This window comes from Amblyomma maculatum, chromosome 6 (assembly GCF_055883805.1).
Source record: "Amblyomma maculatum isolate TAMU_Amacu chromosome 6, ASM5588380v1, whole genome shotgun sequence".
NCBI lineage: Eukaryota > Metazoa > Arthropoda > Arachnida > Ixodida > Ixodidae > Amblyomma > Amblyomma maculatum.
In genome coordinates, this window is record NC_139349.1 from 91,652,846 (window position 1) to 91,666,265 (window position 13,420).

Consider the following 13,420-nt stretch of genomic DNA (forward strand, 5'->3'; position numbering starts at 1 on the left):
GCTCACTGCTCAGTAATGCTCAAGCCACGGTGCCTCACGTCATGGACCCTTCTGCCTATCTCCCCCAAACCCAATCCTCCTTCGCCCCGTGGTGTTGAGTGTAACCAGGCACCATGCACTGTGCCCTAGCCGACGCAGCAGGGAGTGCCGGTACGCCGCGCTCCAAACTAGTTCTCAGCTGCAGCCTCCTTGCACCATCTCTCTAGCATTCCCTTGACGCCTTTTATCCTGCTGCTTGGAGAATGGTTGAGGTCTCAGACGCACTGTTCTGCACAACTTTGTCCCCCTTTGCCGATCCGTTACGCTGGCTTCGCTTGCCGCACGCCGTTCCTGCTTTCGTGGCACTCTACTTCGTCGTCTATTGAAGGAGTAGTGGCGCATTTTAGTAAAATTTCGAAAGGAATTAATAACTTTTGCTGCAAAATTACTGCCAAAAATTATTTCATTACATTACTAAATTACCAACCCGAAAAAGGAATTCATTACATTACAAATTACCGAGAAAAGTAAATAAATTACAGTAATTTCATTACTGTAATTCAATTACTGCCATGTATGTTCCTAGGTCTGCTGGACTCTAGCAGAATTCCGCCTGGTTTTAATTTGGTTTCCTGTAAATAGTTCCTCCAATGTCTCAAAGAGCTCGGCACCAGAGCTTGTCTGGCTGTTCTCTTGTCTGATATCAGCTTTGTGCTTCTTCATCCTTTCCATTGCATTCTTTGTTTCCCAACGTACGACGACGGTCACTCAAATCAAGAAAGTTTATACACAGAACCTTGGGCCTTTTCATCAGAAAAATGGCCTTTAGGGCGGGGTAGGGGGCGTATGGTGCTGATAGTCACTTGTGCATTTTCCGCCTCCCTTTCTTCACAAGAATATGTAATTCAAGGTTTCGCTGAGGTACACCTAATTTCTGCTAATAACGGCATACACGTTTTTGCAAAATGCCTTACTACCTACCAGAGTAAGTTTTCAAAACCGGCACACTCTGACGGCTAATCCCCGCTCTCTACAACGAAGATGCTGCGTCGTTTGTGGAACAAACTGGCACAAAGGCATACAGTGAAAGCCCCGATAGTCGAGTAGAAACAGCGTGCCATACCAACTTTTACAACCACGCGGAGAGAAGTGCATGCACTGCGGCACGGAGTCACGTCGGCCACTTCCGATCCTCGGTGTGTCGTCACGCGTCTTTTCGGCCAATCACTGGCGGCTGTACGACCCACGCATGCCCCGCGGCGCCAGTTGCATGTTTTTCCTAAAAATATGCAAAACTTATCTCCCTTTTAATTTGTAAAAAGTGCTTCAGTCTCTATAAGGGTCTTACACGACAGCATTAACAGTTCTCGTGTGCGGTTTCTCGTTCGCGAGAGTCCACTTCATTAATCACTTTTTCACTAATTCCTTAATTTGTGAATCGTTATCTCACAAATATTTATTCATCTATACTCGTAAACTATCACATTATGGGAAGGACAACCCGAGCCCCGCCTTAACCGAACATACGAACATGCCCTACTCGGGATGCAGGGGTCCTGTTACTTTTGACTCCCATCCCATTTTCCCAAGGCAGAGTAACTTCCCCAGATGACAATGCCATACTTTCTGGACGCGCAACACAACATGACAATGAACCAAATGCCCCGCCATGCCACCTGCCAATTATCATGCCAAGTATCGAATTTTACGGTGAACGAGGCATTTAACATCACGTTCACTGTACGAGACAAGTGTCTCAAGGGAAGATCTCGGGATATCAATTTGTTATAACGCGGTCTTATGAATTGTAGGAAAAAAAAAACCTTCATTAATAACTTGACATTGAAAACCGTACACTCGTCCACGAAGCATGGAGTATGAAAATGGGATATGCGTGTCTTTCTTAAATAATCTCCAGGCACGCACTATCTTCAATGTGCAGGACCTCACCGTGCAGGCGTCCTTTTTGCCTTCCTTGTGACCGGCACAGAGTTGCTCCCTGGCTACACGGATGGACTTCTTGGCCTGGCTGTAGAGTCCGTTGCACTGCCCGTTGGTCATGAGCTGCACCTCAACTTTCTGCAGCACGTCCGTCATGTACGCACTCAGGCTCTCGTCCTTGAAGGAATCTGCACGGGGTAGCAAAGAAGACAGCTTGCATACTCCCCTGTAAAATATGCAAGAGAGTTCATTGCACTGTCCGTTAGTGATGACCTACACCTCGACTACCTGCCGGACGTCCGTCATGTATGCACTCAGGCTCTTGCATTTGAAGGAATCTGCCCCTTGACCTTGAAGGAGTCTGCCTGCTATCGAAACGATCCAGCCCTGTGCTTGAGCAGTGTAAGTCGTTATCGAAATGCTTACTATTTAGGTGACACAAGACTGAAGGGAGGGAGTGAACAAAAAGCAAAGATTGAACTATCGGGCCTTCAGAATGCACATAAACTACGAACGGTTTGATTTCAATGTTAATTTTCGTATTATGCACAAGGGTATACATTGCCCTGACCTCATTTTCACGGATTTTAGGCCCGCTATTGGCTGCGACACATTCGCGTCACCGCTGCAGGGTTCATCTGGATGATAGTCCTCGTTCGAGCTGTACTTCTCTAGAATGCAGGCCCAGTCTGTTTCCAAAAAGGGTATTCTACATTTATAGAACAAAATTCACGTATTCATTTCAATACATAGGGCATACGCCACATGAGAGCTGGCCTAAAAAGAAAAAAATTACGATTACTGTATTTTTCTTTCTGGCAGCTTAATTCATCTAAACGCATATGGCAAATTTTGTAGGTAATCTTTTTGCGTATAATCTAGAAAAATGGTTTAACGAAATGAAGTCGCAAATATTATTTTCTTGGAAGGAGGACAGCGGAGGTGTTTTTATCCCTCTTAACGTTCTGACTGCATCTCGGTTCTCGTTAAAGTTTGTTAGTCAGCGCGACTTGGTTTTAGAACCATTATGCTTAATTCATCAACGCCCACTTTAAACGTGCATGCAGACGCATGAGTTAGAATTTTACTTCCTTCTCTAGTTTCTTAGGCCCGCACCTATATCGCTCGCGAATTGGCACAGGAAAGTGTTTTTCGGCGTTTTTAATGCATACATAGTAGACAAAATTGACGCGCGGCGCCACTGCGTACATGGCTCGTTACGATGCTTCTAATTCCCATTTAAAACAAGTTAAAATTTCAATTTGTTAGCCTCCGAGCCGAAAAACAACACACGTGGCAATCGCAGTCTCTAAGTAGAAAAGGGAAAAGCTGCCATAAACTCCCTGAAGGCAACTGCATGCGCGAGGCATTTTTTACCGCGCAATGCTCTCGGCATTCTGTCGTGCGCACATCCGCGTAAAGAAAGAAACGATTCTGGCCGAAGGCTGCTTAAACCGGAGCCGACCGGTTCGCTGCGACCCTCGAGTGTACGAACTAAGCACTTCCTACAAGCCCGGGTTCCGGATTACGAAAGAAAAACAATTCTGCAACCAGTGCATTACAGGTGAGCTCGTTAGCGCGAAAATTGGCGGATGCGATGGAACTGGAGCTCGGCCTTCCTGATAAGTCCGCGCCATAACTAAAGGGCGCGAGCTAAACTATACGCGCGAGGCTACCGCTGTTAGCGCGGCGCGTGTCCCGTCAGGGAGGCCAGTGTCATATATTTTATTTGCCGCGAGATTCTACACCCTTACTTTTCCACCATTTAACTAGCGCGGAATTATCGTCTGCTTTCCCCTGGACATATTGCCGATATTGTTTCGAAACAGAAAATTGTTTGAAGAGTCTTACCGCTCAAGTCGAACAAGAAAAGAAGAAAAGAAGAAAAGAGAAAGATAGAAAAGACATTGACAAAGAGGTGGAGGAATTTTCGAAAAAATATTTCAAAAAGGAGGGAATGCTCAAAGGGTTGACAATATTTTCATATAACACTGCGGACGCTGCAGGTAACTTTGTTTTTCAACAATAGTACATTATTTACTGCCTTGGCTAATGTACCCAAATGACACCCCTATGCAGTTGAACTATAATAGAGAATTTACTTGTTGCCCTTAAATGAAAACATATTGCTACGTTTCTTTAGCCTGAGTTCAAGTGAAAATAAGCGTGCCTTATCAAAATCGACATTTTTAATTTCCTAAAGACAGAGTGTCGGCAATGACTTCGTTATACGTGCAATGACCCTTCTCAAGCCCTGTGGATAACGCGCAAATAGAGGTAACAACGGTCTTAGTAGCCGCCAGCCTGCAGCACCCACTCAATACCTCTCAACACATAAAATTCAGGAACAGACAGTCTTCGCGGCCACAACGACCGCAAGTCTTAGTAGCGCCTGCCCCGAAGCAGGCAGGCAGGAATCCCGCGACCTTGCGCTCGGGCCGGGGACATCATAACTAACGCGCTCCGGGGAATCGCCCCAAGGCAAAACGTTTTGCACAAGAGCGGCTCCGGCACTGGAAACAGCATCATGCGTAGGGGAAAACCAGGAAGCGTGCGGTCGCAAGGGCTCCTCGCTTGGGGATTCCCCGCCCCCGAGCCGCCGTGAGCGCTGGATGCTCACCGAGCCGCAGTTCCCGGACGTAGCCCCAGCCGGCGACGGTGCCGTTCTTGCCGGCGGCGTACAGGCGCCGGTCCGACGTCGACGGCAGGCAGGCCGGCGCGGCGAACGCGCCCAGAGTGATGTCCGAAGCGAGCCGCAGCAGGCCGATGTCGTTGCTGAGACGCTTGGGCTGCCCGAACAGCGGGTGCAGCAGCAACTTCTCCGGGACGAGGTCCAGCGACGAGTGGCCAAGCTCTGCCTGGTACAAGTGGTACTCGCCCACGCGCACCCGCAGGTTCCGGAGGGTGGCCCTGCACCGCGAGACATGCACTGTCATCTCATGGTCCTCACTTCCCAGCCAGTGTGTGAAACTTGACAGGTACTGTGGCAACGCTGCTTATACATCGCGTTTCATGGAGTGCATGACCTTACATAGATGCGGTGCAATTGAGTTAGTAGCCAGTTTGAATTAGATACGTTATATTTCACTTATATTTCAGCACCTGAATTGTCACCGCGGCGAGTGCATGCGCGACTTTTGATACATGTGTTCGCGGGTTGTACAATACAAACTGTTGGCGCAAAAGGTAGCGGCCGCGGATGAAACTGCTGGCTTGAAGGCTGGAGTCCGGGGCCGTCTCGTACCAATCTGCCGACCCTGATAGCACAAACTGTGCCCAACCATTTGGTCGACATTACAGACAAGACTAGCAGAACGGGCTTGTTCCTCTAGAACTGTATGAGGCGCGTCTTGGCACCAGTGCTCTGGCAGCGATCAACACTGTTGGCATTGTCATCTGGTCCGAGTATATATGAGCCGGAAACAGGAGATAGAGAAGCCTGGCTAGCGTTCTTGATTTGTGGGTTGGGTCAGCTGATGGCGACAACTTCCTATCTCTGAGGGAAAGCTACAGAAAGGCAAATTGTGGACACCAATAGAAGCGACTACTTTGCACTTACTGTATGCCAGATATTTCAATCCTGACGGAAGCTTAAGCGTACTTTTATAACCAGCGTATAGTACTGTGAAATCACATCCTTTTCCAGCCATATCTTGCATGTCATCAATAATACCATTGACGTAACCTCTGTTTACAATAAGATACTTCTTTAATAATTGATAATGTGCGATGGTCAGACTCGTCTGCTAAGTTTGCCCGAAAATAATAAATTGTCAAAACAGACCACATGCAACATTTCTCTGTTCTTCCTTTTTTTTTTTTTTTCAATGAACAACCTCCCAAGGAATTCATTACCAGTTTTCGTATGTTTGCTAGCGTGAAAGCACTTTGCCTTTCTTACTTTTTTATGTACTTGAATAATGATAATAGCAGACAGGAAGTGGCCGAAGGCATGAATCCAATGCAGCACTCGATCGTCGTAGGCATTCAATTTGCTGAAATTACAGCACTGCTCGAATCCAATCGCAATAAAACTTGCGATACAGTATGCTTGCCCGCAACGGCACATATATCTTTCTCCAGTTGTGAAGGTAGACGTGTTTAGAAATAAATAAATAAAGAAGCAAATATATATATATATATATATATATATATATATATATATATATATATATATATATATATATATATATATATATATATATATATATATATATATATATATATATATATATATATACCTTCTTTAGCATATTTCGCAGTAAATTGTTTTCATTACGGCGTAAAGACGTCAGCATTTTACTTCGTACGGCACAAATTGGTAAATTCTGTCTTCGTTATATTACTAAGAAACTTAACTTGGTGAAGGCGAGCACCGGGAACTCGCCTTTTACGAGGTTAGGCTGTTACACACGCTAAAGTGCATGTCGCACCACTTTTTTCTTGTGACGTTATCACATGAAAACTTAGGAGTCCATCGTCTCTCGTTTACATGCTCCTGACCGCATAAGGGCTAAAACAAGTACGGATGCATTTTCAGCTTCTTGTGTTCAACCTAATGCGATATACCTAGAAGCCTTTCTAAATGCCCCGTATAAAGCGCTGCAAGGGTCGTTTTTTGCTTCTTCTTTTTACCCAAGCATAATTAGAATTGAACAGCGTACATTGTTCATCTCTGGTAACAGAAACTCTCAGAGTAGCACATGGCGGATAACGGAGAGAATTAATCTAAATACTGATTAACACGGGCAGAAAAGAAGTAATTGTTCTGCAACTGGTGAAAAGAACCGAACGCTACGTTTACGCTACTAACCCGCACCGAAAACCAAAAAACGTGATATCAGAAAAAGCATGCAGTAGGTAGACAACAGCACCCAATGTCCCCTTCAGCCCTCATGCTACTGGCGAGGTTCCCTTACGAAACACCGGGCTCTCAAAGCGCCGGAAAGAAATTCACACTGTGCCAAGCAAAAAGAAAAGGCTTGCATACAGTGTTCGCCTTGTTGTAAGCAATATATGGCTTGTCAAACCACGCGGAACAGCATAACAAAAAGAGAGCACACACATACAGGGCTGCTTTCCATCCCTTTATTGCTATCGCACGGCTGAAGGCCAAGCGCAGGCAACAGAAAACAATAAAGAAACAAAAAAGATGATATAAGAACAAAGAAGCAACGATGAAATATTCATGCCACGAAATGAATGTTTCATGAATATTTACGCTGTTTACTTCCTATTTTCTTTTGCCTTCATCAGTTCTTTTTATACACCGCGGCCACGACTAACGAACATATGGAAGTTGGCGCTACGTGCAAGTGTTCTGGGTTGACATTCTCTGTTTCTCAGAACATCTGCAAAGTGTTCCAAAACGAACTAGCACAACAAAAAATTTGTCCTCTCAGTTAGACCTCAGTTGCCTTAGTGACGTCCTGCTGACGCTTCGTGACACCAAGGGGGCATTTCTTGCCCCGATACTTTGCGCAGCACGGCGAAACCGGCGAAACACATTTCTAGCTCTGTTGGCCTGAATTCGCACGTCGAGCCTTCCGGTCGGCACTCGTGAGCAACGTCAAAAGGATGGCCTCATCAGAACCAGCGAGGATTGATTCGCCTTACAAGGAAGAAACAGCAACAGAGAAATTCAAGCGCAAGGCCGAGGAATCTCCCTTTATGATCATTGGCCTTTCTTGGTGCATCATCGCCTGCACGTACGGAGCTATGCACGCAACTCATCATGCGACGTCTTTGCCACATCCCAAATGTTGTTGTCGCAATGTAGCTTTATTACAAAGTTTATTTTAATGCTTGTTTATGAAGTATCATTTCACTGGTTTATAATTTTCTTTTATCGTGAACAATACGAAGCTTATGTTGAAGTATGAATTACATTTCGTGCTTAGTAGATCCGAAATGTTGAGAAACGCGAAGTATCTGCTACTGCCCGGCATTTGGGTTTGAGTCAAACGTATGTATTAGAAATACATTAGTGCACGCATCAAAGATGTACAGTGAAGACGAGCGTGGAGACAAAGGAAAAAATATTGTCTGTGGCTATGCTTTGTCATCAATGCTGTTGATAGGCCGATAGATAATGCGTGCTTTTGTGATATGTGCTTTTGGGGCGCCTACTGCGGGACGTCGTTCTGGCTTCGGGTACTTCCCGCGAAACCTCTTTTCAACCAGTTCGGACCGTTCCTATACTCAGAAACATGACTAACAGAAATAAACCGCGTTTACCTGAACCTAGGAAAACAGTCGAGTGAACATGATCGGCAGTCTAGTGCGCGCTTAGACGCTGGGAGGTTCCGGCGCACGGTCACGCTGGTCACGCTCACTGTGACGTCAAGAGCAAAGTCACATGACCGCGGCGCATATCACATGGATGTGCCGGTCATGTGTAGGTTTCAACAGCAAAGTCGATGACGAGACTCCACCACAGCGTGTACACAGCACACTCGGACGGTTTCTCGTTCCCAGTGGCATCGCGGTCACGTGATTTCAAGTGATCAGTGACGTGCAAGTAGCGTCATATTCACATGACTTCACGAGACGAATTTTGAACGATGTGATGTGTTACACTGCTATCCGACGCTCCTCAAACAAGAAAGGGCGCTTAACACATGCGGTTTAAGAAAATTCACTCGCAAACAAAAATATTCTGATAGGTGGCTCGGGGTGGTGGTTCCTTTGAACACTAAATTACACTGTAGAAGAGAAAGCAAATGGAATAGGGCTGTGATAGGTGATGATGGGCACATAAGCGCGAATATATAGAAGAAGGAATGCGTAGCAGGGAGCGGCAGAAAATTAGGTGGGCGGATGAGGTAAGGAAGTTTGCAGGGTTCAAGTGAATGCAGACAGCACAGGACCGGGTTCACCGGAGGAAATAGGAGAGGCTTTCGTCCTGCAGTGGGTATAGTTTGGCTGATGATGGTGACGATGATTATATAAAACGCGTGACTAAGACGGCTGACCAGGGTTTCCCGTTGAGACACAAGCCGAGTGAAAATCGAAAGGACAACCGATCCCACCGCAGATCTTTTTACGCCTGCTATGAAATGGCTGAAGCCTGCTGTCAGAAAGTGCCAGTGTAGCTGCTAGAACTACTCTCGCGCACGTACAACCGTAAGCGCATGACTTCGTAATCTCCCCTTTCAAACTTGTATGGCAGCTTTCCCGAAGGACAGCCAGCACTCCAATTAAAGGACATTACCACTGCGTGAAAATGCGTTCCGATCTTAGTCTGCATAAGGGGGCTTGCGTGATACAACTCAGTGCCACCTGGGATGCCAATTAAATGTTAAATTTACGTTTGGATCCAACTCTTTAAGATAGCTGTGTGCCACAGCCAAAGTGATGTTCTCGCTGCCGAAGTGCATATGAACCATGAAAAAAGACCTAGGCGACATCCGATCGAAAGCTAAAGGGTCGTTCGTGCGCCATCTGAGTGAGCTATCACGGTTTCTCTAACTACCTTTTTGTTCGCTCCCAAGGAGCCCGAGCCATTCTGGAAACTGGAACAATGTTGCTCATCGCATGCATATGAGTGCATTCTGGAAACTGGAACAATGTTGCTCATCGCATGCATATGAGTGCCTCTGGTCGACACGTTAAGAATGCTCAATTCGAGAAATTTCAGCACTAGATTTTGGTCACTAAGTACGCAACTATACGTACGCAGACACTCCACAGATGTGACTTTGAATAGTTTCTTGTACATTCGCATCATGATGAGCAGCGGCTCAGTTTGTAGCGGTGAAAGATCTGAGCCATTCTGAGACGCAGTGCTCATGATGCCGTTTTATCTGTAAATATAACGGATTTCCTTTAGCCGGGCATAATTGCGCAAATGTAAACTGAAACATCCCAGCAATTTTCTTGGAGCATGACAAGAATTAGCAGACGCACGTACTATTTGACCATCCCCAGGGTGCCTTCATGGGAAGATGCGCAGATGCAGAACAGGACGGCATACATTTATCTAACAGCAGCGTCTTGCTCCTCCAGAGAAGGTGGTACCCAGCTACCGTCGTGAAGCTAACCAAAGCGTTGTAACAGCGTTCAGTGAGCCGTTTTATGTATAGCATTGTGGTCCATAAGCGACCTACGCAAATAGCAACGCAGGCGTTACTTTCAGTTCTTGCCCATTGCTTAAATATACACCGTAGTAATTCTACAAGCATATAGGCACCATCTGCTCCAATTTGCTTTCAGGAAAGCTAAAGTATGGAGGAGAAGCTCATGTTGAATATTACTGGAAAGCCGTACCAGATACATTCTACAAAGTCCGCCCAGAAAAGCAATTAGAAACGTTCAGCAGGCACACTCATTTGAGTCTTGTGATAGAGCGAAAAACTAATTGTCCAAATCGGTCGACTGTTTTATTTGTCATAGGGAGGTGTCTCGGATGCGATAGGCCGTGGTCAAAATGTATGCCGGTGAATTTTCTATGAATATTAGAAACACTTGGCATAATTCTAATTGTGCCACAAAGATATGCACATGTTTTCATATCAAAATTATAATGCCACCGTTTTTTGCACAGCATTCAGGGTGGGGTCACGCCATTTCACTTCCCATTTATCCTTCATCTGCTATTCAATTTGGAGGATGGTTTGCGATAGGAATTTTAACTGATGACATGTGTACCTCCAACTGTATGCCGTTAGTTGTGATTATGAGATAGAGTGCTTCCTTTCAAAAAAAAAAAAAAAAGAAAAGAAAAGGTTTGGTTTGTGGGGTTGAATGTCCAAAAGAGACTCAGGCTATGAGAGACGCCGTAGTGGAGGACTCCGGAAATTTTGACCACGTGGGGTTCTTTAACATGCACTGACATTACACAGCAGACGGGCGCCTGGCATTTCGCATCGTTTGAAAGGCAACAGCCGAGGCCGGGATTCGACCCCGCATCCTCGGGAAGAGTAGTCGGGCACCCTTACCACTGCGCCACCTCGGCTTTTTTTCTTTACTGCCTGGTCTTGACACATTTGACTGCGCCACCTCGGCGGGGTACAAAAAAGAGCTTAAGAAAGAATATAAATTGCCGTGGTCGCTAAGTGGTTAAGACGACTGGCTACTGAACCGCAGTACCCGGATTCGAACCCGACCGCCGGCGGCTGCGTTTCTGTGGAGACGAAACGGAAAGGTGCCCGTGTGCTGCGCCACGGACAAGCCAGTGCCGGTTAAATATTCCCACGGGGTCGAAATTGATCTGCAGCCCTCTACTACCAGCATCTATCTCTCTCTCGCTCTGCGGTTTCATTCAAACCGTCCTGCCTTCTTTTACGGCGCGGTTCAGGTGTTCACTGAGAAGTGTGATAAGCATTGCGCCTTTACTATAAAACAAATTTACAATCTTGCAATAAACATAAAAATCGCGGAAGCGTAGGGTGGAGCTAAGGGGGTCCTTCAAATCTACCTGAAGCGAGTGCAGCTCGTTGGACTGGAAAAAAAAGGAGAGAGAGAGAGAGAGAGAGAGAGAGAGAGAGAGAGAGAGAGAGAGAGAGAGGAAACAGTATTGTCGGAAGTAGAGTTACTGGATATTCTTAGTGAAAGAGTCAAGTGGCCGTCAGCTGGTGGCTTGCGGCGGCTTTTTTAGCGTAGTTTGCTGCGCCCAGTTGTACGAGTTTCGACCAGGGTGTTGTCGGAAGTGTTCACAGCACGGCACAAAAACATTAAGGCTTGTAGTTAATCTAGGTTATTGATGGGAGGTGTGACCTGTGGTTAATACTAAAGCCATAATTAAATTATCAATGTCGATGATACAATAAATAACTAAACAATAACAAAATATTAAAAAGAAATGAAAAAAAAATTAGAAGATACTGAAATAAAACTAACAAAACGGCTGAGGTTTAACTGTGCTAAATCTAGTGAGGCAAATCGAAGCGAAAGCGTTGTTTTGCTTGGTTTTTGCTTTGGCTAGGCCCAGGTTTATACTTGCGCATGCATTGTTTTGCACGGGGTGAATTTGGGAAAATGAATAATGAACTAAACTGCAAGGGCACAAAGGTAGGCCTAAAATTATTATGGAGAATACTAAGGTAATGCTCTACAGCATAGGAAAGTAAAAGCAGTTTACTATAGGTAGCGAAGCACTGCAAGTGGTAGGCGAATATGTCTACTTAGGACAGACAGTAACTACAGATTCTGACCACGAAAGGGAAATAAAAAAGAGGATAAGATTGGGATGGAGTGAATTTGGCAAACACTCATAGGTCATGACTGGCAGGTCGCTGATATTGCTGAAGAGGAAGCAATATAATAATTGCATCTTACCTGTACTAACATATGGGGTTGAAACGTGGAGGATAATGAAAATGGTTCTACTGAAGCCGGGTACAACTCAGAGGCCTATGGAACGGAAAATGGTAGGTTTAAGGATAAAAGATAGGAAGTGTGCAGAGTGGGCCGGAGAAATAACTGAAGGTAAGAATAATCTAGCCGAAATCAAGAAGAAATCGGCATGGACAGGACATGTAGTGCGAACAGAGGATATCATATGGTCGGTAAGGGCATCGAATCCGATTCCAAGGAAAGGAAACCTTAGCAGGGGATGGCACAAAAGTTGGTGGGTGGACGAGGTTAGGAAATATGCAGTGGTCAACTTGGTGCAGCCAGCGCAGGACTGGGTTAATTGGAAGAATATGGGGGCGGTCTTTGGCGTGCAGGGGTATAGTCTTAGGGATGATGATCACGATGGCGCGACATGGTTTAGCAGCGTTAAATTGCCGAGAATATGCAGCCGAGGATGCCGTCCGCTACAAGAGGAAACACGTGATCATGTATCTGCCGTCAAAGGTCAAAGTTGTCTAGTAGGGGTGCACCATAAGTGGTACTATGATTAATGTATAGCTACACTCTTATCTCTGGATCGTTGAAGGTCAAGAGGCCTGCCAAGGGGACCTTGGCTGATACCTGACATAGTGAAACTCTCGGTTTAAGCCTAAAAGTGCTGAGTGCGTCGCACATCGTCGAAGAAGAAACTTTAAAACAACGAGTCGTCCTGTCCGACACAACTAGGGAACTGAAAGTGATTTGTGATTGTGCCGTAGTCTGCCATACTAAATGTGCTCTCATTGCACCGTAGTCCGTCGGAGCTAAAAAGCTGAGAAAGCAAATGAACACGTGCTATCGCATCTACTCTAACGGCTACGCTAAATAGCCTTTCTACATATTTTGTTACACTTCCCCCTCAACCCACCAATAAGACATTTGGGGTTTTCGCCCGATGACGGGGAAGTTGATGAAGACTATATTGCTATCATTTAAAGTAGGGAGGATAGGGAAGCAGACAGTCGGGAGCCCTCGATCTCCGCGACATACGCAGCCCATTCCACCACTGTCACTTGAACGGGAGGGCTTGAGCTGCACATCAGTGCCTCCTACTGTTCCGCTTGGTGTGGATATTGGTGTGGCTGACATTTAAGGACGTGCCCTAATATGTGGGTCAGATTATGCTGGTTCTTTGCAAGTAATACATGCACTGGTGTTGCGATTA

General features: G+C 45.8%; 1 protein-coding gene across 1 annotated transcript in view; it reads right to left on the reverse strand.

Moving 5' to 3' along the window:
* LOC146186238 (serine protease 33-like) overlaps positions 1-13,420 on the reverse strand; it is a 54,170-nt gene that overhangs the window by 3,448 nt on the left and 37,302 nt on the right. Inside the window, exons 4-5 of the mRNA XM_084607109.1 lie at positions 4,541-4,830; positions 1,930-2,108 (exon numbers count right to left, since the gene is read on the reverse strand). Of these exons, the coding sequence (XP_084463235.1) occupies positions 1,930-2,108; positions 4,541-4,830 (469 nt within the window). The remainder of the gene's footprint in view (positions 1-1,929; positions 2,109-4,540; positions 4,831-13,420) is intronic.